General features: G+C 45.1%; 2 protein-coding genes across 7 annotated transcripts in view; one reads left to right on the plus strand and one right to left on the minus strand.

The window, feature by feature from the left end:
* The window catches only part of RABGAP1 (RAB GTPase activating protein 1), an 83,485-nt gene that overhangs the window by 52,103 nt on the left and 4,485 nt on the right, over positions 1 to 26,897 (minus strand). Inside the window, exons 1-7 of one of the 4 annotated variants that reach the window (XM_066980586.1) lie at positions 18,830 to 18,971; positions 12,260 to 12,461; positions 4,864 to 5,098; positions 4,139 to 4,343; positions 3,409 to 3,583; positions 2,916 to 3,073; positions 119 to 229 (exon numbers count right to left, since the gene is read on the minus strand). In XM_066980586.1, coding sequence (XP_066836687.1) covers positions 119 to 229; positions 2,916 to 3,073; positions 3,409 to 3,583; positions 4,139 to 4,343; positions 4,864 to 5,098; positions 12,260 to 12,409 — 1,034 coding nt within the window. In that variant the 5' untranslated portion in view covers positions 12,410 to 12,461; positions 18,830 to 18,971. Of the gene's footprint in view, positions 1 to 118; positions 230 to 2,915; positions 3,074 to 3,408; positions 3,584 to 4,138; positions 4,344 to 4,863; positions 5,099 to 12,259; positions 12,462 to 18,103; positions 18,221 to 18,829; positions 18,972 to 26,897 lie in introns of those variants that run through there. The other 3 variants (XM_013188705.3, XM_048052158.2, XM_066980587.1) reach the window with 3 other exon arrangements.
* On the plus strand, positions 18,951 to 26,803 carry ZBTB26 (zinc finger and BTB domain containing 26). 3 transcript variants are annotated; one of them, XM_066980610.1, is made up of 4 exons: positions 18,953 to 19,019; positions 19,342 to 19,413; positions 20,467 to 20,539; positions 21,380 to 26,803. In XM_066980610.1, exon 4 carries the CDS (start codon positions 21,390 to 21,392, stop codon positions 22,704 to 22,706), a length of 1,317 nt encoding a protein of 438 aa, XP_066836711.1. In that variant the 5' UTR covers positions 18,953 to 19,019; positions 19,342 to 19,413; positions 20,467 to 20,539; positions 21,380 to 21,389; the 3' UTR covers positions 22,707 to 26,803. The 3 variants fall into 3 exon arrangements, with proteins under 3 accessions (XP_066836712.1, XP_066836711.1, XP_066836710.1); XM_066980609.1 differs by lacking the exon at positions 20,467 to 20,539 and having other exon boundaries at positions 18,960 to 19,019; XM_066980611.1 differs by lacking the exons at positions 19,342 to 19,413; positions 20,467 to 20,539 and having other exon boundaries at positions 18,951 to 19,019.

Raw genomic sequence — 26,897 nt, forward strand, 5'->3', positions numbered from 1 at the left:
GGTGTTGAACTAAATTACATAAACAGAGTATTCATGGAACAGGCAGTAAGCTGCTGCCTCAGAAGAAAGAGCACAAAACATCAATTAAAGATATATTTTTTTAAATCAATAAAATTACCTCTCAATAGCAAGTTCCTTATTAGTTGTCTGTTGGACGTAAATCACTATCTTCTTATCAATTCCTTGGCGGAGTTTAAAGCATTGCCTGTCCTTGTCTTTGGGAACTGCGCTGTTATTTACCAGAAAAGGAAAAAAAAAATAAAATAAAATTCTCAGAGCATCATTTAACTGTATTCCTTTTATGCATTAAAAACAGCATCACACACTCGGTGAAGCCAGCTTCTTACACTAAAGCACTTAAGACCTTTCTTCCTTGCACACTGCTAACAGTTACTTGGAAGCAATAGCCACATAATAGGTGTCGGTATTTTCTCGCAATTAGGTGAAACTTTCAAAATAAAAACTGTATTTTTTTATATTGCTTGGCTTATTCTTGTGAGACCTCCAGCAGCATTTAAAAAAAGTTTCCAAATACTGACTCCCCATATAACATGGGATTATCATCTGTTAAGTAATTGCTTACAAGCGGCAGCACATCACTTTCTTTCACAAGGGAGATGAGCACTGGGGCACGTGATAAGTCAACAAGTCAGGAGAACATTATGATCTTTAGGCCATTTTTTGTACTCTTTTTCAAGAGAGAGCACCTTCTCCTAAATGCTACCAAAAGCAGTGATAGTGCACTGTGGTGGGCAAACCTAGAATTATATTTCCATCCCAATATTGACGGTAAAACCTTAGCATCTGTATTCTCTACTGAGCAGCACAGTCACAGTAAAAGCTCAACAGATTGAGACTGTTGGGTTTGGACTTTCTTTCAAGACATCCACATGCTCACTTTTCCCTTGGACATAAAAATATTCTTTATTTTAGTTCAGACTTCTCAAGCTAAGTATTGTGACCCCTGAGAGCTGCAAAATGGGATATGCAGTATTGCCCGTAGTTTAACAACTCCAAAAGAATTTGGGTTTATTTTCTGACAGCAGGTGCTTACCCAGGGAACAGCAGACTACCTTTAACTGGAGTACTCCGGAGTTTTGTCTTGGAGCAGGACAGTGGATTTACACTTACGGCCAGTACATGCAGTCTGAGCTCATGTTCCCAGTATGACAGAAATGCACCACTACTATTGACCCATGGTGAGCAATGATGGTAAATGAACCAGGACAGGCTCATCTCTGATAGCAGACCAGTTATGTGAAAGAGTTCTCTTACTTTCCACGTGAGTATGGGTCTGCACTTGAAGGGTCATACAAGGATTAGTGTCAAACAACTAAAGCTAGCTGAATTAAAGCTAAAGCTAGCTTAAATTAAAACCTTTACAGTACACCCAATGTAGGTAGGACAAAAAGTCACTTCTCTTTATTTTCTGTAGAACGGGTACATAGCTTATAAACAAATGCCCTGTTCCACCCCTAAAGCAACAGAACTGTTGCGGCTGAAGAGATCTTTAGGCATCTCTCCACAGCAAAAGCTGAGGTTCAGTGCAGTCCATGCTGGCGTACCTGAGCTGGCTATGACTGAAGCAGCTCTTGGCAGCATGGTTTCTGAAAACCACTGCAAGCGCCAAATCCTAGGGACGGCTTACACCACCCGCACAGCTGTGACTACACTGTTACTGGTACCAGGCCAGTGAGCCTGAACATCACCTAGAGTACCGCTGTGTGCTGCAGCCACGCACCCTGGCAGCTGCTGCTGCTGCGCCCAAGAACCATCAGTATCTTTCATACTCAGGCTCTGAGCTAAACCATTTTTCTGTTGCTAGCACATGAGCAGTCTTTTGGATTGTCTACAATGGAAGGTGCTGAATAAATATTGGATTATTAGATGTGATTTATTTATTTATTTAATAAATAAAGCATGAGCTGGATGCAAATCCAAGAGGAGAAACATTGCTGAAGCTGTGGCTAGGAGCCAATGTTCTCAACAAGTCAGAGTATTTGGCAGACATGTTGTACTGTAATAAAGACACTTCAGCAATTACAGAACACTATAAATGGTTACATAAAATATCTAAGGGCACTGTGTATAGGCAAAGCAGAAAAAAAACTTCTAGCAAAAAATTTAAAAAGTCTTTTTAGAAACCAAGGTTATCCATTAGCAGACTTCACACGAAAATGGCACTAACTAAAACAATGTGAAAAGCTGCTCTAACACCCTCACCCTATACCACTTGCCATAGCACCTGGATCAAGAAACAAACAAACCTACCTGGGAAAAGATTTATGGTATTTTGAGAACTGGATCAAAAAACAAAAACATTCAGAAACAGAAGCAACATTTGTTTGTAAAGCTTTTTTGATACAGACAAGGAAGCACTATTTTACAGATCAGAACAAGTGAGTATTTCAAATAAATGGATCACAGCAAAACTAAGGAGAATCAATATTGGTGATTTTTTATAATAAATTTAATTTCTGCCTTCTTTTCTGCTTTCAATAACTAATATACAGATCAGCCCTAGGAAATCACAGGGAAATGGATAAGGATGACCAATTTAGCCTTCCTAAGCTTAAAATGCATGATGTAACTAAAAGTTGCAAGCATGAGGGGAAAATAAGGAAAGCTGGGTTCTTCCTAGGATAAAAAATAACAGCACGTCTACACAGGCCATGTCATTCAAGACATTTACCTTTACTAAGCAGCACTGGAAGATCAAATGTTGGACTAGATGATCTTAGAGGTCTTTTCCAACCTGAATGATTCTATGATTCTATGATTTCGGCTTGGACTACTCAGCTGAACGCAACTTAAAACACATTGCACAGAAAAGGTTTTAAAGACAAAAGAAGAACACAAAATAGAAACAGCACGTTGCAAGTAGCATCAGGTTCAAATGAATGAAGAATCTATACCTGAAATAACCTTTGCCATCGTCTTCTTTGATTTCCAGCGACACAGAGAAGGTGAAAATATCACTGTCTGGAGTCTGTGGGGTGGCGATGGCTGAGAGTGGAGTTTGTTTGGCGGAACGACGGAAGGCAGTGGCAAAGCTGTACAGTATTCGGCTCACCTGCATTTAGACAGCACCAAAGAAAGTTCAGAAAGATACAGGTATGCAGAATGTAGCAGCTGAAAACCTACCTGAACTTTCACTATATAACACAATGAGAAATAAAGATGCTGGCAGCTTTAGCATCTGTTTTTCTACACTTTTTTAAAGAATAAACCATTAAACGTGTTCTCATTTCATATCCAAGATTTCTAAAATTATCTTAACTTGGGGTATAAAAGAAACAAAAAGTCATGAACTGAATTACTTCTGAAGTGCCTGACATAATTCTGCTCTATCTCAGTAATAACTTTTACGTTTACATAATAATTATTTGACAAAAAGATTCAACTTACAGCCTCTTGGATTTCACATCGGAAGACATGAATCCTAAAGAGTTCTGCATTGTAGTGGCTTTCAGTGAAAGCAAAGCAATCACTTTCAGGGGTTCCATCATGCCCTCGTACACAGAAAAGGATTTTATAGATTGGATAATTTGCGATTTCTGTGTTTGTCTGAGGATCTAAAAGTCTGTTAAAAGAGAGAGAGAGATTGGATAATTTGCGCTTTCTGTGTTTGTCTGAGAATCTAGAAGTCTGGGGGGCAGGGAGAGAGAGAGAGAGAACCTGCACCTTTAGAAGAATTATTTCAGCCAGCCAATAACTTGCAAGCCTCAACAATTTCATAGCTACTGGAGAATGTATGTCATGAATAAAATAACTAATATACAGCAGTGGATAGCCTCATCCCTGTTAAGCCTAATGTACCAGCAATATTCCAGCCCTACAGACTAAATACTTCTCAGGCTATTTCCAAAGTGTTCATCAATAACCACTCCCACTGTAGCTTTTGGGACACCCTGGATCATCACAGTATTTCATACTGATTCTTGGGCAAAAAAATGTCTTTAGGAAACAAAATCAAAGCATCACTTTCGACAGATCTCTTTAAAATCCACTTTTTCCACTAAAAGAAATGCTAAGTTGCTCATGACTCCTCACAGATAAATTGGTAAATTGTTTCTTTTGCTAAAAGAAAGTAATATTAAATGCACAAAGTCAGAGTACGCTTGAATTAGCTTTGTACCTCACTGTTCCTTCAGAGACATTAGGCACTGACAGAGTCACATCTAAAGAAATCTGGCACTGGCTTCGTAAGATGCACATCATTCTGAGGGCTTCCACTTCACTCCGAGGAGCATTCACAGAGGCACAGCCTAAGTAGGTGAGCTTGCTAAACACCACACTGTCCTCATCAGTCACAGGTGTAAAAGGGCTCAAATCCTCACAGTCTAGGGTAAGACACAAAGTTGAACATAAGAAGCAAGACTAGGTTTACAGCAGTAAATTATCAGAGACTGACTAACTGCATGCAAAAAGTGACTAAGAAACATATTATAGAAAGTCAGGTCAGGCCAAAATACTACAGCAAAACCTGCCTGAAAGGAAGTTACTGATTGCTAACATTGCTACCCAAACTCTATAATCGCTTCACTCAGACACCTTTTCAATATGAGTGCACCAATTTTCACTACAGCAATAAGATGCATAGACAAACTAAACAAATTAGTATTTTATACAGCCAGACAAATAACCATAGTATTTTTGCACAAGGCCAGTACAGCAAGTGTTTTCAGAAGAGACAATGTTTCAGCATATGGTAACTCTTGCATCACATAACCTGCACTAGGTGATTATAGTGGGAGAAATGGGGAAAGGTAGACGGACACACCTGTACCTAAATCCTCCTTCCTTTCCCCAGATAAAGCTAGTTCAGAAGATACCACCAGGCATTCCCCATTTTTTTCTAACCTCCCTGGGATGGTTTCACCGGCAAACTCATTTCTGGTTTCTGGAGTCCTGCCACCGACACTGGGTTAATGGTAGAAGATGCTGAAGCTTCAAGGACAACGGGTTCTTCCCCATCGCCATCAGTCCTAATTTCTTCTCCATGGTCCCGGTCACTTGACTGATCTTCTATGGGTGGATCCATCAGCACGTCCTCAAGTTCCCTCTGCAGCTGCTGTTCGCTTCCATTCCCCACAATCTAAGAGCACAAACAGAGTTGGGACACACACACAAGAAAAAAGACTGTTCAAATGAAAAAGAAAAAAAAGAAAAAAAAAACAACAACCACCTTTGGGGTACGTGGTCATTCATATGGCTGCCTCCATCAACCAAAACAGCAGTTAACAAATTTCATCTAGTTACAACCGTAACCACAAATTGCAATGAGAAAACGTTCACCAGTTCAGATTCTATCCCCCTCACTTTAACAAACTAACAAAGGGAGCTCAAAGCAGGAATTTTCTAGTACTACAAAGACTAGCTTATGGCAGAGGAAACTTAGAGAAGTCCACAGTTCACTGGTCTATTACAATTCTCAGAATAGTACCAGGAAGGACCAAATATAGTTAATATGCAACGTGGTTCATGGGGAAGATAGCAAGGTTCCACAGGAAGAGAAGAATCTGGAACAAGATGATGCCACCATGCTGAGGAGCAGTGTTGGTTTATTTCCTAGCACTCATCTGCAGCCTGACCTTGCACTTGCTGAAGTCAACAGGAAAGAGTGCAGCAGCCCAGGTGGTGCAAAATCAGGTCCTAAGCTAGAAAGAGGATGAAGATATTAAGTGCTACTGTTTTTGTTCGTTTTTTTTGGTTGGTTGGTGTGTTGTGGGGTTTTTTTGTGTGTTTTTTTTTTTTTTTTTAGTTTGTAGGCAATATGCAGGGAACTATTCGTGTTCACTGAAGAGAGAGAGAGAACTGGAATTCCTGCACTACCTCCTGTTGACAAAGACAATCCAACTCTATTGTTCTCTAGTCACATCTGGGCAGAGATGTTCAATCTTTGTGCAAAAAGACCAAAGAGGCTCCAGATATACGAGGTTCTGTCCCTTACGGAAGATCAGCATAGGCTGTAACAGTGGGCTACACTAACAGCAGCATAGGCAGCAGACACAGGGATGTGGCTTTCTCCTCTGCTCAGCTTTCCTAAGACCACATCTAGAAGGCCACATCCAGTTTTGGATTCCCCAGTGCAAGAAAGATACCCGTGAGCTGCAGCAGGTCCCAGAGAGGGCCACCAGGTTGGACAGGGAGCACTTGCTCTACGAGGAGAGGCTGAGGGAGCTGGGCTTGCTCAGCCTGAAGGAGAAAAGGCTTTGGGGGTCCCCAACAGCAGCCTTCCATAGCTGCAAGGGATGAGAGAACCAGGCTCTTCACAGTGCTGCACAGCAAGAGAAGGAGAGAAAGTGGCATAAACAGCAAGATGTTCCACCTGGATAGCGGGAAACGTTCCTTCACCATGAGGACAGTAACACATCGAATCGTGTCACCCAGAGACGCTGTGCAGTCTCCATCCTTGGAGGTTTTCAAGACCTGACTGGGTGACAGCCACGACAACCTAACCTGGCCTGACGCCACACTGCATGCTGCTTTGAACAGGAGGCTGGACCTGAGGCCTCCTGAGGTCCCTTCCAACCTGACCCGGAGACCTGTGCTCTGAGCAGTCTTCCACAAGCAGTCTTGGTCAGAAACAGGCACTGTAGCAAGCGATCCAACTGGAAGGATGCAAACATTTCTGTCCCAATGAACAGGAGCTCTTTAAGAGCTTGCGTACCGAAGTCACATAAATGCAGGACACCAGTCACAGCAGTAGGACCCTGCGTTACTGTGTCCCTGCAGTTCCACAGAATCACAGAATGGCCAAGGTTGGAAGGGACCACTGAAGATCATCTGGTCCAATCCCCCTGCCAAGCAGGATCACCCGGAGCACGTTGTGCAGGATGGCATCCAGGTGGGTTTTGAGTATCTCCAGAGAAGGAGACTCCACAACGTCCCTGGGCAGCCTGTTCCAGTGCTCTGTCACCCACCCAGTAAACCTCTAATTTCAGGAAGCTCTCAGATACTGGATCTAAGGAAATGCTTTGCCCATTCCTCTGCAACTAATAGGAAGTGAGTGATGCTTTACACGGTTTAGAAATTAAGCACGGAAATGGAGTTTACTGGAAGTATTTTACCAGATGGCAGCCAGAGCAACGCACCTGATTCCAACACTTCAGCTGCTGGCTGCTGGTTATTGTTGTTGGCACCAAAACTCACCCTACAAGCAGATACGCATTTCTATGTCCTTATGTTTCCCTAAGCTTATTGACTTAGGGCGCTACATGCAAGCTAATAAAATCCAAATTGTGCAACCACCTAAAAAGACTGCAAGACAAACCTTATTAAAGAAAATCTGTGTTCTTTCTTTTCTCTTTAAAATAAGATAGTAAAAAAAAAAAAAAAAAGAAAATGGTTAAAAGCAGGAGGAAGAATGCAGGGCAAACAGACGTCTACCCATAACACAATCTCAGTATTAAAGCAAACTCCATCTGCCTCAAAACCCGCATTTCATCATAGAAAAATAAATTATCTTAAAAGTATCTGAAACAATGGACAAGGTTCTCATACTTTAACAATAAATAAATAAATAAATAAACACTTTAAAAAACAATGAACATTTATCCTCCTGAAGCTGATGCTCAAACAGAAACTAACTTCCTAGTACGGATTAAAACTTATTGACGTGCTATCTGGGATCACCTGCCAGGAGTAGAACAGAGGAACTGCTTTCCTCGACTGTAAACACAGAGAAGCACCTGTAACCTGTAGCTAGTTACAAATACGGATTCACATTCCCCCCCACTAATGTCAGGATTCTTTTCTGTGATTCACCACAGAAGCAATGAAAAAATCTTGCACAAGCATGTGGTCAAAGACATAATCTCTGTAAGTATCAAGTTTATTATTCAGGTTTGTGCAGGCTTTCCTCAGAAAGATGACGACGATGATGGAAGATGCTACATGTTGGTTTACTGCACCCTGTTTATATGGCTTGCAACAAAATATAATGAATCAATTAGAGAGTTCCACCAGTCCCGTTAACGCCTGTAACTTCTATTTTACAGGACGGGTATTCTAAGGAACAGGAATTCAAAATTCTGGCACAAACCTGCTCCTCACATGCTTTTGTTCACAAGGATTAAACAGACTACAGTTTGGGGAGGGATGGTGGGGAATTTATATCCAAAGAGAATTAAATATTGTAATGGCCTTAACATAAAACGCAGGTGAAAAAAGTTCCATTCCATCAGGCTTACAAGACAGAGAACTCTGAATGCTGACCTACTGTATTTGGTACAACAAATTGTATTAAAAAACTATACCTCGATACTGCTCTATAAAACATGATCTAAAAAGTTCATGAAAGCAGCAGGGACAGGTAAAACGTGAGTCCAGGTTGTTTACAGCGCGACAGTAAACAGGCACAGGAAAAAGAAGAAAGGGCTAGGGGAGATTTACCTAAAATGCAAAGTAACCAACAAGCAACAAAACTCGACTCCGAGGCACTGCTTGGATCCAATTTAATATTTAAGCTATGTAAAGACAAGCAAAATCACTGCCTGCTTCCATATATTTTAAGATCCAAGGTAAGTCTAGATTTAACTGTTCTAACAAAAACATAGATAAGTAGACAAAAATAATACAACAACATACATGTGAAGCCCACAGCATCAGCAGAGAGCAGCACAGCCCACTGAGGAGACTCTATCTAGCAAATATTCTAAAAACTCCAAATCCTCATTTAAAAAGTAACTCAAAATGCCTCCAAGAAGGCCCTCCTTCTCAAGCCAGGCACTACTTTCCAAAAACAACTCTAAAAGCAACATCAGTGACACTTCTGGACTGGAGGCCTTCTGTTCTCACAGCTTAGCAGCCAGTTGCAACAAAGGAGCTGCCCAAAGGAGACCTAACGTCCGAAGTACGGCCGCCTTCGAGTGAAGCAGAGCCTCTTCCGCAGCCGTAACAACCACCACCTCGTGGGGAAAGCGAACGTTAGGCGAACAGGCGAACCTGTCTGAAGCTCTGCTGCAACCCCAAAACCGGTAAGATGCGGCAGGACAGAGTGCAGCAGAATCAAGGGCAGAAGGGGAGAAGAAACCAAGTGGATCTAACAAACGCCTTCACGTAGGTCTGCTTGAGACGGAAGAAAGAAACCATTTAGCCTAGACAGCGTTTCCTCCATTTCTCACAGCACTGAAAACTAGTTTGACTTAACTTTTAAATAGTATGCAGCCTCCTTCAAAACTTCCTTCACAACAACACAAAGGATCTATTAGAAGTGTAGTTTATTCCCTTCTCCTTACTTATGCGCTGCTGGCCTCTGCTGTCAGAGAACTTGAGGAGTTAGTGGGCTCCAGAAGCAAGGCTTTTGTAAATCCAGTTCAGTCCCACTCGCAGCAAGCAAAAGCAGACACAGAAATAATACTGGAAAGCAGAGACAGCTAGCAAATGATATTTCTGGAAACATATCAGTGACAAGCCTGTTCTGTAATTGTTGAATCATGTTTCTCTGTATAAAAAGGCAAAGAAAAAGTACAAATTACAACCAACTGAAGAAAAACATCACTATTCAAAAGAAATATTTATCTGTCTGGACTTGAGAAAGACCAAGAATAAAACTGTGCATTAGTTCAATTCACAGTGCTATTACTTACAGCACTAGGTTAGCAAAAAATGCACAATGAAAGGCTCAGATTTGATCTACAAATCTGACAGCCTACTGCATTCAGCCAACACAAGCCTAAACTTCTAGCACCATCGTCAGACTGCATTTAGCAAATGTTTTAGGATCCTCAAACTGCTCTTCTAAAGCAGCAGAAAAAAGACAAAAGCTCAAATACAAACCTCAACTTATTTTCTGCTTTTCTTGGTGGGCTCATCATGGCAAATGGGTTTTGACATCTACAATTTAACTTATTCTACATACCAAAGCAATTGCTTCTCCTTGAAGGACCCTTCTCCCTGTTTGTCCCTATGAAATGCATAACCTCATGCTCGTTTTGTAGTCACGTTAATTTTCCATATACCACTGAAATACTTTTACCTATCACTGCGTCAGTACTTTTAACACACCTGACAACCTTCAAAACTCCATTTATCTATTCACAAACAGTTCAATAATACAGTAAAAGTGTCTACTGAATGGTTATCAGCAAACTAAAACCAAGAAGATATCAAGAACAAAGGTGCTTTCCGGGGCAGTATCTCTTTTCTTGCAGAACAGTACCAGAAGACAATTTGTGTCCTTAAGGCCAGCTAAAAGATCTTCCATTTCTGATGGTAATTGTTTTTACAACCTTAACCAGAAGAAAGGAGGTTAACAGGAAAATTCCTGCATGAGAGAACTTACACTGCGCACTGCCTGCTTATCTCAGGTGTTACGTTTCCACTAACCACGCCGACTGCAGCCACTAACAAAACAGCACGCGCTCAAACGGCAGAATGTGGAAAGGCTCAAGGTGAATCACTCTGTTCAGGGATTGTGCTCAGTCTTGGCACCAAATTCATAAAGAAGCTTATCTTTAAAACCTGTGAAGCTCTGTCACATTCAGTGCCAAGCCAGGGAACAGCGTAACTTTTCTGCTGGCTGCTGATCAGCAGAGGCAGCAATGGTAACGGCCTTTCCTCATCAAGAGGAACAGCGTGCCTGCAGCCAGCATTGTGTAACTGCTTTGAAAGTAAACATGCAGAAAATTTTACTAGTAAGTTTCAGGAGTCAGTCTGAAATTGATTAAGGATATTCTTCACAAATATCCATGTGCTTTAATAAAGATGGTTTCACATACGAGTCTCTTTAATGTCTTTGATTGTACTAAACAAGATATGTCCTGTCAAACTATCACAACGGGACAGCCACAACAAGGCAGTCATTAGACCAACAACAGACCAACAGCTCCCTCGTGGAGCAAGGAGTGTTGCAGACTAAGGCATTTCATGTTTCCAAACCTTCTTTGGGAATAACAAGATGAAATGAAAACTCTGGTAGACCGTGTCTATCTCCTGGGGTCTCAAATGATGTGTTTTGACTTCGGGAGCTGGACCACACACAACTACCACATAAGTATTCTCGAGGTAAGGAGCACTGTGGAGACTACTCTGAACTCTTAAGTACTTATAGCTGCTGGTACATGCAGAGTCTAGAAAGATAAGCATGAGGTTACAGTCTTCCAGCAGGTTTTACAGAACATCAGGCTGATAATTCAAGAAAATTTCAAACTTTTGTAGACTATCCTTCTATGATCTTCTGCAACTGCAATAAAATATAAGTGAACGTTTTTGCCAGACTAAATAAAAGATCTTGAGACTTATCTCACAGATTTAGCTGGAAGTCTTATGTAAAAGAAAACAGACCCTATAGTGGCCCATCTTGTGTGGGGCTCAAATCAATGCACAAAAAGCAAATACGGCCATTGGAGGTAAAAGCAAGATGAGCACAGACATCAAGAAATGTTCAGTAAAGTCTCTGTTCCAACTACCGCTAAGGAAAAGAGGAATATACAGTCTACCAGCAGAACACAATTTCTTATCATCTTTGAAGACACTATTTTGAAGACATAGATGTGACCGTAGGTTTCAGTTTCTTGCAGTGGTGGAATGTCTTTCCGTCTCCCACAAAGAACACACCAACTTGACTCGTTCTAGGAAACATCTGGTTTTGAACAGGTTAAAAAGACAGAATTCTGAGTGACCACCTTACTGGCGTCACTTTGCTTAAGGGCTGGTCAAATACATACTGGAATGAAAGATTTTCTTTAAGTAGACAAAAAAAGGAAAAAGAGTAACAAGGGTCTCTTTCCAGAACAGCACTTTTAAAAGCGAGAAGACGTCAATACCCTTCCAGGTCACACAAACCTACCCACGTAGGTTTGTATTCTCAGTTTCATGCCAAGTTGTTAGTTATAACTACACTTCTATGTTTCTTAAAGAGAACATTTCACATTGGGGAAAACTTTAATATATACTTTGAATTAACAGATACGTTCAAATCAAGCGTATGTTAATATTGCTTTCTACCTGAAATCTGTGAGGAAATCACAGTTCCAAGCTCTTGACAGTCTCTTTCATCCTAAGCACTTCATGAAGGATTAAGTGAAGTGGGAAAAAAAAACCCACAGGTAGTGATGGAGAAAGCTCTTACTCAAAACCTAATTATCACCTTTCACATCAGCAAAAGTAAAGCAGAAACTACTGGCAAAATCAATTCTTGAATAAGTTCTCCTTTCTGTCAAGTTTTCCACAATAAAGAAGTCCCTCTTTAAGCTCTTCTATGGTTAGTTAGGTTTAGAAGAATAGAGAACAAACTCAGATTACTGATTCTTACCTTCAGTCCTGTTTTTTCATCATCACTACCATTATTTGTAGATGGTGTTTCATCCCCTTGCCTGGAAACCAAGACAAAATCTTCACTGTTAAGAGTGGATACCGAGTCTGATGAGACACTGATTTTTCCAACAGAAGCCTTGTCATCCATGACTTAAAAAGGAAGTTCGACTCATGAATGAGATTAAATATTTTATAAACTCCTGAAAAACAAAAATCATAAAAATACTTATATAAAACTTCATGCTAAAATGCTCAAATGTTTCTTTACAGAAACCTGCTGACTAGTTAAAAAAAAGAAAAGGAAAGCAACACATCTGACAGCATAACCACGTTACAACTCTCCTGCCAGCGCACACTCATTGTCCTGCTTTGATTTTGCTAAGAAGCACACTGCTATTAGATCACTGGTTTCCACAGCTCACAGCTGGGACATTAATAAACCTTTCTGCAGCATTTCATGATTGTGTCAGACACCACACACAGCACAAACCAGGCCCTCGGAGCACCTGCTACACCTGGTGACAAAGGACTTGTCTTAGGGCCGGAACTATTCAGTCCATTTACTTTCTTCAGAGAATTTGTCTGCCTTCATCTACGTTCCTGCAAAGTATTTCTGTAGCTACTGGAGCACGCTGCACGTACAGTCACATCCAACACCCCTCCCCAAAAAAAGAGTTAGATCCAACTCGTGACATTTTGCACTGAGGCTGCTCTAGAACCTTGGGCCGAACGGTATGCTGTGAATCTGTGCTGAATCTTCTGTACTGGAAGGAACAATAAAAGATTCCAAGAAGCAGGAAGAACAGCGTAGGCTGGATCAGTACTGAGAATCAGAGCCAAAAGAGAATTTTAAAAGCTGGAACTGGCACTGAGAGGCAGCTGAAGAAAGGAACAAAAGGTGAAGTTCAGCTGCACACCTTGAACTCTACAGCACAGGTTCTCAGAATCCGTGGCTCAAAACAGACTGCCGTGATAAAAACGGCTGATTAAATTTCCCAGAAACCCAATTACACCCTTATTGCGATGGCTTGGGTCTTTGCTTGCTCCCGAGCACGACCAAACCCAGAGGCCTTTTCAACCTCAAGCTCGGCCTTCCACCCGGGGAGCGCTGTCCCAACCTGGCTCCCAGCAGAGCAGCCAAACAACAAAGGCACCTGGCCTAGCCACAAGCACGGCTCATCACATTCCTCTCTGAACCAAGAACAATGCATCTGAAAATAGCAAAGCCTGCTTTTATTTCTGTCAATACCCTTCTCCACAGCTACCAACAGGACTTGAAAATCTGCCAGGACGACAACAACATTTTTTTTCCCCTGGGTTATTTTTAACCTGATTACTTTCCCAATCGAGTCACTTCGTGGTCCTGAAAACGTTCGGCTGGACATCTGAAGCAGTGCGTAAGATGAATAATGGATGTGGGTTGTTCGTGAGTAACAACATACCTGTGATTACTGGCTTGCCTTTTCAATTGCACGATGTTCACATATCCCTTTCAAAAACATTTTAAGATGCGCTGGCTTTCCATGAAAGTTACTGGCTGAGAAAGATAGACAGTTTGTAAAGTTTTACGCACTGCGTGTGTCTCTGATATTACGTGCAGCTACCTTAAAGGTAGGGCATCGTTCTCATTTTTAAGTTGGTATTGTTTAAAATGTTAGTATCAAAACAGTTCTCAAGAAGCTCCTTATCGCTCCATCTACATAATACACAGATTATCTGATGCTAAAATCAAACGTATTGAAACACAGAATAAAAATAAGCTTAAAACACTTAATATGCCCCCAGCTTTACTGCTTTCATTCAAACAGAGCAAACTCGTCTGCCACACTAAGACGCACGAGTAGAAGAGCTGGCTTTGATCACAAGCGGCGCTGAAGATCACCCAGGCAAGGATCAATTCAGCAATTTATTTTGGCACAGAGTGCCTGTCTTGAAGCGTTAATTTCACCTACTTCCAAAGTCCTTCAATCTGTCACCTTTCACCAGCATTAACCTCAATTACGGAAAAATTATGCTGTGCTTTTGCGTACTCCTTTTTGTGGTAGTGTGGTGGAAACAGACGGCACCCGTGGTCCTGGAGCACAGCTGGCTTAGCCTAACCCCCGCAGCGGTTTCACAACACAGAATTGCAACAGCAGAAGGTCCTGATTAGCCCAACTTCGCCAACCTCACGTTGAGCAAAAGTCTTACAGAGATTACACAAGATAAGAAAGCACAGGAAAGGGGAGAACGTAGTAGGTTGTTGGACGAAGCTTCTGTCCCGTAGCGACGTACCGGCAGGCGAGGCTCGATTACCCAACCGCTCTGGAATCAGCAGCAGAGGTTCATCAGATTGACACCCAAACAGAGGAGTTGCAAAAGCACTGCCTTAAATACTAAAAATACTGCAACATTGCCTCAAGTTAACCCAAACGTGCATAATCCCGTACCTTCCGCACGGACCGTTTTACCCGAATCAGGAAACCGACAGCGGCAGCACCCACACCCCAAAGCCCACGAGCTCATTAAAGCACACCGGTACATTGGGGCGCGCATCAAAGACCAGCAGCAGAGCAATTACGTGCAGCAGGCTTATGGCTCCTCTGGAATCAAAAGAAGAGCAAAGGACAGTGACAGCGCTCATTAGTGCTATCTGCAGCTCGTGACGAACCGAAGCTTTCTCTGCTGGCAGTTTTGGGAGTTAGGAGAGAAGACCTCCAGCCCACCGCAGGCCTCAAGTCGTAGCGTTTCCCAGAAGCCAATGTCTCATCCTCTACAAGGAAAGGGACTGGTGTGTTTCAACACGAGTAAAACGGGAGCTTTCAAGTTCAGCACAGCTTAGGCCCGGACACAAACCTACACCTCAGCAATGTATTTGCCCGAAGGTGTCTTTACACCTCCGTGGGAGTCAGAATGTCTGGGCAAAACACATACCAAGAGGCAAATTTTTATTAACTTCTTTGCTCACCTGTTAATTAAAGGGGTATCCCGGCCCCTCCCCAGGTGAGAGACCATTGGAAACAGCTGCGAACTGAGACAGGCACCACGGCCGGCTCTTGGGCCACTGCCTTCAGCTTTGCTTAAAATTCTGGTTCTCAGGACAACTCACCCTCACTCTGCGCTTGCTCTCGTTACACAACGCGCGTCCAAGAACCAAACTCTCTTTTAAGCAGCAGTCTCGTTTGCCACCAAAGCAACCAACCACCTGAGGCAGCCCACCTTACTCTCACTATTTAAGGTAACGTGCAAATGGATATCAAAGACGCCCTGCACCGTGTAAGATCTCAAGCAAGGGGGAGACAAACCTACGAAATTTCAACAGTAGTTCAGCAGATTTATAAGACATTTATCCTTTACTTTCCTACCGTCTTCCCAAGTATTTGCCACCTGGCCTGCAACTTGAGATCAAAATTCTCCTCGCAAGTACTTCAGGAATGAACTTAAAAGAGCTTCAAGCCAACAGGATATAAAAAATAAAACCTTCCATCTTACATTGCTGTGAGACACGGAGGCCTGAACGCCACCGTGAGAGCCGAGCACTCGTAACTGCAGCTGGTTTCACTCCGCGGAGTGCCAGCTTTCCAGTGTTTAGGAAGTCCAGAGCCACACCAAAAGGCAGGAGAGCAGCAAAATCAATGCCGCAGCTGTGAGCTTCCCTGGCTGCTCAGAGCAGCAGTTACCTTTACGGCAACAGCACGCTCAGCACCGAGTTTAGAGGCGAACACAATACAGAACAATTTGGGGAGGGGGTTCAGGGCAGGGGAGAGAAGCAGCATGAGAAGGGTGTGCAAGCTAGAGACAAAAGGTGATTTTTTTCCCCTTTCCAAACCTCTCGGCTTTTATCCGTCAGCAGCAGCTCCTTTAGCAATCCCATGGTTAGAGCGCAGCTGATGAACGCACCAGGTACAGAAGAATGATACAGTAACGTTAATTAAATTACTGAAGAAGATTTTAATTCAAGAAGCTGCCTGAAACAACAAAGCTAAAAAGCTCCTCATGCAGAACAAACCTATACCCTCTGCCCCCTACAAATAAAAACCCAGTAAGTGTAACATTAAAAAACATGAAAAAAGAGGTAGCTTACAGCCAGGAAACTGAGGTGACTGACTCAGTACAAATTCATTCACTGAAAAGTAACGTCTTTTCTGCTTCTATTTCTCGGCCTTCGCTTTCCTGGTTTGCAGCAGCAGCAACTCCGTGCAAGTGAAATGTGGAATTTGTTGTAGAGTTCAGAAGCTTTAAGGTACACACCCCAAAGCTGGTTTACGACAAATAAGCCTGCATCCTTTAGGATTTCTAGCTCCTTAAAGGCTTTGACAGCTGTGATTTTTTCTCCCGCTCAATTCAAATAGGCCATAATTATTATCTTTATAAATACAGTGAGTGAAAGAGTGTAGAAAATGCTACAGCAGGATGCTGTCACTGCAGGCAGTCATCCAGATGTTTCTGTCTGAGCAGCCTAAGAAATTTTCAGAACAAAACTGGTGTCGCACTGACAGACGTGGGAAAGGAGCTGCGGTTCAACTTTTCCTGAGCATATGCACAGAGCCTGGATTTTACTGCAGCTCTGGGAAAAAATCATACAAGGAAGATCAATCACTAGCAACCTTCTTCTTCTCACGTATCATATGATTAGTCTGCATAACCGTACGTTTGATCTTTACCCACCGCTCTTTCAAGGAGACAGCTACAGCCTTTCCTTCCCCGGGCAAATCATTCTCAAAAGCACCGAGAAGTATTTTAGCGCTCCAAGTGAAGCAAGAGAGTCAGTGGAACACTGCGTGTGAAAAACCAAGATTTAGGATAACTGAAGAGAGCAATTAATTAACAAAATAGCAACTGCAATACTAAATTTTCTGTTCATTTTAAAAGACTGACAGCCACAGATGTTCCCGCTAACCTCAAGAGACAGGCGGAAAGAGGTTTTTATCTGCAGATAACGCTGCCTCCGATGTCACCGCCGCTCCTCGAGAGCAGAGCACACCCATCGCGGGGAAGCTGGCGGAATCACTCCGCATTTTACGCGGAGCCAGGAATCGGGCAAACACAAGAGTTAAGCTAACGCAATCTTTGCTAACAATCCTTAGCAGATTCAAAGTTGGTGCCAAAACCATTTTGCTTTTACTCTTCCTTTGAACTATTTGCTCAGAGGAGAAAACTGTCATTTCAGGCTCTTGTTACAGGCCGATTCGCAACCCCAGGAACACGCTGCAGGCCCTGGGAAGCCGTGGCAGGTGACAGAAACGCTGACGCTGCCTCAGCTCGCCCGTCACAAGAACGTGGCCGGGATGAATTAACCCCAACATCCACACCCTGCGGCCGACGCTTCGCCAGCATCGGGCACATCCAGGGGCTGCCTGCGCGGGGCTGGACACGCAGGACACACGGACGGTCTGGTGGCCGGGACAGAGCGAGAGGCAGTGCAGCCGGTGCCGGGCACGCTCTGATGATCACAGTCCGCATACTTCCGTGGCTCGCTCTCGCCAGGATTCAAAGAGAAACGCAGCGTTATGCTTACCGGGCAGACACAGCGCTTTAAAAACGCGCTGTGAAAGAGCTGGAACAGGAGTTAGGTGCTGCCAGAAGCTGCCTGCGCTTGGATGTGGAAAGCGAAAGGAAAGCCCTGCGCCAAGCTCAATTTGTTAATTTATTTACTGTGTACACAAAACTAAGTTTGCTCAAGTCCTTGACCTTTTAACGTTCAGTAGAGACCTTTAAAAAAAAATAAGTGTTTCTGTAATTTAACCAGCAACGGGGAAGTCCGTGCAGCTCTGCATTTTTTAACAAAGCAGCTACAAATCCCAGCCGGGTTTAATACAGCCCCGTGAGCTGGGTGGATTTGGGGGCACCGATGGAGCTCTACCTGCACACCAAGGCAGCCAAGCAGCACCCGATCTCCAACGCCTACTTCAGAAGAAAGGCGCTGCTTCCCTGCTCCCAGCCGTCTCGGTGCTTCAGCTCCCTCTCCTCTCCCCAGACGACTGACCGGGCAAAGCGGGGTGAGGGACACCCACCGATTTTACTTCCACCGCCCCGCTTTTCGCTCCGTTGCCAGCAGCCCGCGGTTCGGGGTGGCCGCGCACGGTGCGGCCGGTGACCGTTCCCCTCCCCACCCCTCCCCGGGCGGACCCGAGCGGCCGGGATTTACCCGCGGGGGCCGAACCGAGCACGGACCCGCGGCCAGCACGGGGAAGCCCGAGCGAGGCTCCGAGATTGCGGCCCGCGCACCGAGCTCGGCGCTGCGGAGGCCGAACGGCCCCAACGGCCCCAACGGCCCCACCGCCCCCCACCGCCCACCCGCCCCGGAGGCGGCCCCGGGGCGCTCGGAGCGGCGGGAGCGGGACGCGGGGCTCGGGGCACGCCGAGGCAGGGGCGGCTCCGGGAGCGGGGCGGGGACCCCCGGAGCCCCGGGCACGGCCCCGCCGCCACCCGCTGCCGGGCGGCTCCCGGGCCCTGCCCCGTGCGCGGCGGGGCTGGGGCCCGGCGGGGAGGGGCGGGAGGGGGCGCGCCGGTACCGGAGGGGGGAGAATGGGGAGGGAGGGGAGGGGGCGGCCCGGCGGAGCGGGCGCGAGGCGCGGCCCCCACCTACCCCGGCCGCCGCCGCCGCCGCCGCCTCCCGGTGCCGGGCCTGGGCCGCCGCTGCCGCGCCCCACGTGACCGGGCCGAGGGGCGGGCGCCCCGCGAGGCGCTTCCGGGTGCGGGGGGCGCGGGGCGCGGGGCCGCTTCCGGCGGCCGAACAATGCGGGCCCGCGGCGCGGCGGCGGGGGCAGGCGGCAGCTGTAGGTGCAGCCGCGGGGGCGGCGCTGGGGGCAGCGCTGGGGCCCGGCCCCGGGCCCGGCGGGCGCGCGGCGCGCGGGGGGCGGCCCCGAGCGGGGGCCCGGAGCGGGGCGCGGCCGCCGCCCCCGCCGCCGCCGCCCCCCCCGGCCCCGCCGCCGCCGCCGCCTCCCCTCCCGCCGCCGTCCCGCGGGCGGCCGGGCCCGGCCGGGAGCGCGGGGGGGCGCGGGGCCGCCCGGGGGTTGCGGCCGGGCCCGGCGCTGGGGCGGCGCGGTGCCGGCCGCGGGCGGCGGCTGACGGCGGCTCTCCTCCTCCTCCCCTCTCTAGGTCCGTAGCCGGAGGCCGCGGCGGGGGCGGCGGCAGCGGGTGCCAGCGGGGGGACGCGGCCCGACGCTCCAGGTACCGGCCCCGGCCCCTTCCCTCCGGCCGCTGCCCCGGCGCGCTCCTGCGGCTCGGCCCGGGCCGGGTCGGGCCGTGCCGTCGGTTCCCCGGGCCCCGGGGATCCGCGCGTGTCCGGGCCCGGCCGCGGCTCCCCGGGGCGCGGCTCCCCGAGCGGGCAGCGGGCCTTCGCCGGGGGGGCACCGGGGGGAAGGGGCTGGCAGAGCCGTGCTCCGGCAGCGTGACGGCACCGTGCTTTAACGGCACTTCCACTGCCTTATCCCGCGTAACCCGAGGCCGGCTCACTTGTAGGCTCCGTTGCTTCCTACAGAATAATGAAAAGAAGTCGTTTGATATTTCTTGAAATTCACCGAAAACGTTTGCTGCAGCCTTTTTGCCCTGCAAAGCAGCTGAGTCAGGCAGCGCTGGCCACAGGGTGACCAGGAGGCTTGTGGCTTTACCTTCTGTAGATCTATCAGAATTGTGCTACAAACGGCGCTGCCGCTGTTTCTGAGCGCTCAGTGCCTTGTTTCTGAAAACTCTTGAAATCCTTTTGTGGTTTTTGTATGTCACGCACTGGAAGGTGTGCTTGATGCATTTGCGTAGTAAGGCTCAGAATGATATCTGGTCAGGAAACTGAAACAACTTAGACAACAGTATCACCAAATACTGCTAAAAATGTTCTTGGTACCCCGTCTTGTTCATTCGTTCATTTACACTAGGCGTGAATCCATTTCCTGTTGTGTTCATTGACCTAATATTTCATGCCCCAAGAGAGCAGCATCTGCTTTTATCTATAAACTTCAAAGCTTCTTGTCAAGCTTTATGTGGTGTTCGTAATAGTGGTGAGGTGTAAGTTTTGCTTTGTTTTGTTATTTTATCTCACCAAACCTTGCATCATTTAGTCTCCTGTGATTTCTTCACTTCCTGCAATCCCAGTTCTCTGGCAGGATTATTTAACGATTTCATCTGAATCAGTGTAGCCTTATAGGTTCTTAAGAGAACTGTTGAAAGACAAAATATTGATACTTGTCTTATGGAAGATTACTGTTCTTCATTCCCAAATACTATCAGAGAAGAACAAACTTCCTAGAGGAGTGGTCTTTCAAAGAAGAAGACAAGAAACAAGACTTCCTACATTCCCCAGGTATTCAAAACAGGGAAGCTAGAAGATGTGATTTATATAATGAGGGGTCATACAGCAGAATTTTTCTTAAATCTTAAAAAACATCAGACTTATCCCCCTGCCCTCCCCCCCAAAAAAAAAAAATCCTCAAAAAAACTTCAAGGCAATGTAAAACAGTCACTTGAACCCAGTGCTGCAGATACTGAAAAGCTTGTGTAGTCCTTTCTGCCAGAAGACAGGTTAGCCAGAGTTAGTTACTTCCAGTGGGACAATTTCTCCTATGTCAATACTCCTGAAAATCATGAAGTGTCTTAGAGGAACTGTAACTCTTAGGAGTAGTAGGTAGTAGATAGACAGTTAAGAGGGAATTCTCTGTCTGGCAGGTTCCAGGTTCCATCTCACCTTGAATTAATGTGTTATGAAAGCTATTTAGCGCAAAAGTAAATCAAGCTAAAGGAACATTGTTGTATTTGGTAAAGACGAAACCTCTGAAGAGTTGCAACGTGGAAGCAAAACTTAAAAAGAGTTAAGGCTGCTAAAAATACTTCCAGAGTTTCCTTTTAAATTCCGTACAAGGAGTGTAGAAAACATCTTAAGTCTTTAAGATACTGCCTCAAGAGGATTTCTGTCATCATTTCTACTTCGTATTCAGACTGCATCAAATTTAAAAAAAAATGTAACTGCAAGGCAACGTGCAAACCTGATTTTTTTTTTCAGTTTTAAAGTCTAGCATGCTTGACTGTTTACCTAGGGCAAAACATGATGTCTTGTTGAGCACGCTTTACTTTAGAACCCTCTGACTTGCATTCTAGAAACTAAAAAAGTTCTCACTTGTTTTTTTTCTTTGCTGCTTTTCTTTAGGTGTGCCAAAATGTCAGAAAGATCAGACATTCTTCACTTCAAGTTTGACAATTATGGAGATTCAATGTTACAGAAAATGAACAAGCTGAGGGAAGAAAACAAATTTTGTGATGTTGTCGTCCATATAGATGATGTTGAAGTTCATGGGCATAAAATTGTATTTGCTGCTGGCTCTCCCTTTTTAAGAGATCAGTTCTTATTAAACGACTCCAGAGATGTAAAAATCTCTATACTGCAAAGTTCAGAAGTGGGGAGGCAGTTGCTTTTATCCTGTTACAGTGGCATTCTGGAGTTTCCCGAAATGGAACTGGTCAACTACTTAACTGCTGCAAGCTTTCTGCAGATGAGCCACATTGTGGAGCGCTGCACACAGGCGCTCTGGAAGTTCATCAAACCGAAGCAGCCATTGGAGAGCAAGGAATGTGAACAGCAAAGTGACTCCTCTGAGCTGAAGGAACATCCAGAAGACGAAGACTCTCTGCAGCAAGATTCACCTTGTATTCAGCCCTCAGAAGACAGTATGGACATGGAGGACAGTGATATTCAGATCATCAAGGTGGAGTCCATTGGGGAGGTAACGGAAGTTAGGAACAAGAAGGATCAGAACCAGTTTATTTCTTCTGAACAAACTGCTTTGCATTCCTCAGAGCCTCAACACTTTCTAATCAACTCCACTGTTGAAAACAGAGCAAGTGAGATAGAGCAAAATCACCTCCACAACTATGCCCTTTCATATGCCGGCAGCGATAACATCATTCTGGCCTCTAAAGATATGTTTGGGCCTAACAACCGAGGTATAGACAAAGGCCTCCAGTGGCACCATCAGTGCCCAAAGTGCACGAGAGTATTTCGGCATCTGGAAAACTATGCTAATCACTTAAAGATGCATAAACTATTCATGTGTCTACTGTGTGGCAAGACATTCACTCAGAAAGGCAATCTCCACCGGCACATGAGGGTGCATGCAGGCATCAAACCGTTCCAATGTAAGATCTGTGGGAAAACCTTCTCTCAGAAATGTTCCTTACAGGACCATCTCAACCTGCACAGTGGGGACAAGCCCCATAAATGTAACTACTGTGACATGGTTTTTGCGCATAAACCCGTTCTGAGGAAACATCTTAAACAGCTACATGGTAAAAATAGCTTTGACAATGCCAATGAAAGAAACGTTCAAGACATAACAGTGGACTTCGATTCATTCACATGTAGCGCTGCTACAGACAGTAAGGTCTGTCAGCAAACTGACGCAAGCCAGGTACTGGATGCAGGGAAGCTGCCTCAGGCTGTGCTCAGTTTAAGAAATGATAGCACCTGCGTCAATTAAGCAATTAAAAGGAGCCCTTTGTGGGGATCATGACTGAGAGGAGCAAACAGTTGGCTTGGGCTCTTACCTAAACTAGTGGTTTGCTCTGAAAGGCTATGGATAGATGGATGGATGGATGGAGGGTTGGATTGCAGAAACTGGCAGGTCTTCAGCCATCGTTCTTAGTCTTACTTGATATCTTCTGTGAATAACAATCTTCCTTCAGGTTTCTGTCTGTGTCTCTACTGTGGATTAAGAGGTTAATTGTTTCATTTCTCTCTGATCAGGAGACTCAAGACTAACACCTTTTGAAAGACTGTTGCTGTGGGCTGCAAGTAAGCCATCTGCTGTACAGTCAGAGGCTTCTCTGTGTCTGGGCAGATGGAGGAAAGAGCAAAGAGGACAAGTCTGTGAGATAACCCAGTTATTATTTTTTAAAGCACTGGATCACTGAAAAAGCACTCCACATAGTGCTAATTTGTTTTAAACTTACCTCTTAAAATGATCTTTCACCAATCTTACCCCTAGACCCCTACAGTTGAAATGAAGTATTTTTGCGTCACTTTTTTGCCCTTCCTACACTATTTCAAGAAACTACTACTGCCAATCAACACTATCTTAAAAGCTCTCAGGGTTTTTAATGTTGGCATGTGTTTTGAAAAGGTAAAACCCTGAATGATTTGGCAGGGTTAGTTGATGGTTGCGTAGAACTGTTTGAAGTAAGTTGCAGCTCTGGAATCTGCGAGCGCGGCACCTGGAGTGCCGGTATGACCTATTTCACAAGCTGTCATACCGAGGGTCGTTAAAGGGCACTTACCGTTGTATGTACTGAGACCAGCTAAGCACTTCAGAACTAGAAGTTATTATCTATCTTCCATAAATTTTGCTTCAAATAACCACAACAGTTGCTACTTTCCTAATTGGTTTTAGAGCAAAGTTGGAATGGAGAAATACTGCTTTTTGACACTGTGAAAATAATCTGTTTTTTAAAAGCTGCAATGTATAGTAACTCCGTGCTTTTCCTTTTTTTTTTTTTTCCTTAGTTCTTGTATATCTCTCCTCGATAACTAGTAAGGGCCACATGTCAGTTAAATTAAAAAAAAAAGAAAAAAGAAAAAAAGAAAAAAAAAAGAAAAGTACCTGCCACAGGAACATTAACATGAAGTTTTTTGATTTCTTGGATACTCAAAGAACACTTTTTTTTTTTTTAAGTGACCTACATAGTTCATGACCATTAGTGTTTTACAGAGCCTACGATGAGGTATAGGTAGCACAATTTCTGTAGTTTAGTGTATCAGCTATTGACTGTACTCAGCAATACCTCTTGTATACCGCCTTAAACATCAAATGTAGCGGGAATGGCATATTAATTGGGATTCTAGGATGATACTGTATTACTTCTCAAAAGTGCCGTGGAATTATCCACATCCCAATTGGGCTGAAAGAAACTAATTTCTCATCTGAAGGACACCATTCCCAGTAGAAAAGCACTCATTCTGTTGAAGTGTAGCATAGACTAATAATCAAGTGGCAGATCCTTGGTGGAGAACTGCTGTTTGTATTTGGAATAAGTATTTCTTCCAATGCAGCTCTTTTCCTCAAGGTTTGCCATGAGGCTGAGATGATGCTTCCTACCTAAAAGTAGTACTGTCTGTGTGTCTGAATGAGGGGTAGGGGTGGGGGGAGGCTGCTACTGTATGGTTAAAAATGCTTAACAGGTATGACCAAAGGTATGTTAGAGCAAAAAATGTTTTGTACGTAATTATCAAAAGTTGGTCTTGGTCTTCAGATACGTGTATGTAGAAACCAGGATTTCTTTATGCAGACATTACACCGATGGACAGTAGAAAGTGTTTATCTTGCAGAACGTTTTCAGAAATCCACATACCTTCGAGTAGCAAAGCAAGGTGATTCTGTGAATCAGTTTTTGCAATTGAGTTTTTAAACTACTGTACTTGACTGTTACATTAACTATTATTACATGGACAGCTATGAAGTAAGCAATGGAAATGGAGTCAGGGCATTACGTCTTTCAAGTTGTAGCAAATATATTTAGGCCTAAAATACAACTATTTGAGACTTTTAAGAATTATTGTTCAGGTTCCAGGGGCAGAAAATGGGTAGGCATGGGAAGAAAAGCTGTTTTTCCTTTTCAGTAACCTGCTTTCAGAATCACTTTGAGCTAAAACAGACCGTGACAGTTGCATCTGACCCTTGTATTCTGACTTCAGGCAGAATCTTCCGTGGCGTTGTAACATTTTTATAACGTTATCTACTACATGGAAATAAGTTACAGCTCTAATGTCAAAAAGAAGATAGAAACGGAGAATAAGAACTTGCAGGGCCAGGTCAACATACTGTAAGGATTTAGTGACAAATCTAACAATATATGGATACAGATACGATAAAGAAAATGGTCTTCTGCTAGAGAAAGGAATAGAACTGCAAATGCTAGAAGAAAAGTGGCAGCAAAATGGACAGTATTGAGAACTTTGTCTGGGAAGTTTCTTCATGGAATTACTGAGCTGTAATGCTACTGCAAGGAGGACATAGCTTGTGGAAGTAGCCATGGGCGACCTGAAGTTGATTTGAAGAGACAAGGGGTTATCCTAAGAAACAAAAAATGATTTGATCAGGACATCCAGGTTTTCCATCCACCCTGTGCTGTGGTGATACCAGCTTCTGAGAAGGCTGAGACTGTTGGCTGTTCATTTGAAAGGCTGCTTGTGTCATTTGGTGAGACCGTGGCAGAAATAAATGGGAAAAAGCAGAAATGCAGAAGACTGCTTCTTCAATGAAGGCAAGACAGATCCGTTGGATGAAAGGTGTCTTCTTGCAAATGTCTGTGCTTTTGGCCTGGCAAAAGGGTGCAGACCAAAAGATTTATTCAGGAGACAGCGACGTAGCTCCAGAAGCACTAGAGATTAAGAAGGCAACATGCTGATGGCACAATGTGAAGTGTGCCAGTGGTAAGAGTTCATGTAAGGTTTGCCCCTATATGGAACAGATGAGTGAAGAGTACAGAAGAGGCATTAGAAAAGCAAAATCTGGCTATTGCCTCTTCACTGAATTAAATTAAAATGGAGTGAAAATTATTATAAATGGAATATACAGAGGCAGTGTGATTATAGAATAAGATGAACTTAATTGTCCATGTATGTAAATTGTTGTCTTCATTGCAATGTTCCAGTTAGTGAAAGACTAGATCCAGTGGTTGTTGCTGCTGATGCTGCGTATTCAGACAAGGACTATGGCAGTTATAATCTGTGTGTTAATGTGTAGAATACTATTTGCTGGTAAGTGGATAGTCTCACAACTTAATGTGCTGTACAACTTCCTGCATATCCTAAAAATAACTGGTCTATTACAAAAATATTTTAATAACTCCTCGAATATAATAGGATTTTTTATGTTGGCATTTTATTTATTTGATATAGAAGAGAATTCTTAGAACTCTTAGATTTACCAGAGGCTGAGGCTCACCGCCCTGCTGAGGGGTGGTAGCTCGTGCAGCACGTGTCCCTGCTGAACGTGGGGCAGCTGCACGGCCTCCTGTAGAGATCAGGGATGAGTCTTTCCGTCATTTTTCGTTCCGAGGACGTGTTTTGCAAGTTACTAACTGATGTAATCGAAGCGTCAGTCTCTCTTCCCCAGCTTTTTGGCAAAACTTGGAAAGCTGCCGCTGAACTCCTGCTGAAGTAACTTTAAAATGGTGCGGGGCCGGTTTTGGTTCTGGAGTCGTTGGGAGGAGCGAAGGCGAGGAGGGAGAATCAAAACTTGATGCGGACCGAGCCGTGAACGGATCTAAGGTCGCGTTAAGCCTCGCTTACGCAGAGAGGAGAACGAAGGAGGACAACGGCCGGCGCTCGTCACTCGGCGAGGGCGGAGGAGGCCGAGCGACGCCGTGCTGCGGGACTGCCCCCGCCGGACCGAGCATCAGCTACCTCTTCAGGGACCGGGCAGGAGGCTCGTCCCCAGCGGCGTTACCAAAGCAGGCGGGCCGGGGCCGCGGGAGGGGGCCGCTGCCTCGCTACCTCTACCGGGCGTGCCGGGCGCTGCGCCCCGCGGCCGCCGCCGTAGCAGTGCCAAGTCCCGCAATAAACGTGCTGCTAACTCTGCCTCCGCCGCCTCTCGTTTGTCCGCCGGGGAGGGGCGGGGCGGGGCGGGGCGGGGACGCTTCCGGCGCCGGTACCGGTACCGGAAAGGGCGGGC

This window comes from Anser cygnoides, chromosome 20 (genome assembly GCF_040182565.1).
Source record: "Anser cygnoides isolate HZ-2024a breed goose chromosome 20, Taihu_goose_T2T_genome, whole genome shotgun sequence".
Lineage (NCBI taxonomy): Eukaryota > Metazoa > Chordata > Aves > Anseriformes > Anatidae > Anser > Anser cygnoides.

Excerpts from the sequence above, each read along its gene's own strand:
- ZBTB26 (XM_066980611.1), top strand. The coding sequence starts at position 21,390 with ATGTCAGAAAGATCAGACATTCTTCACTTCAAGTTTGACAATTATGGA.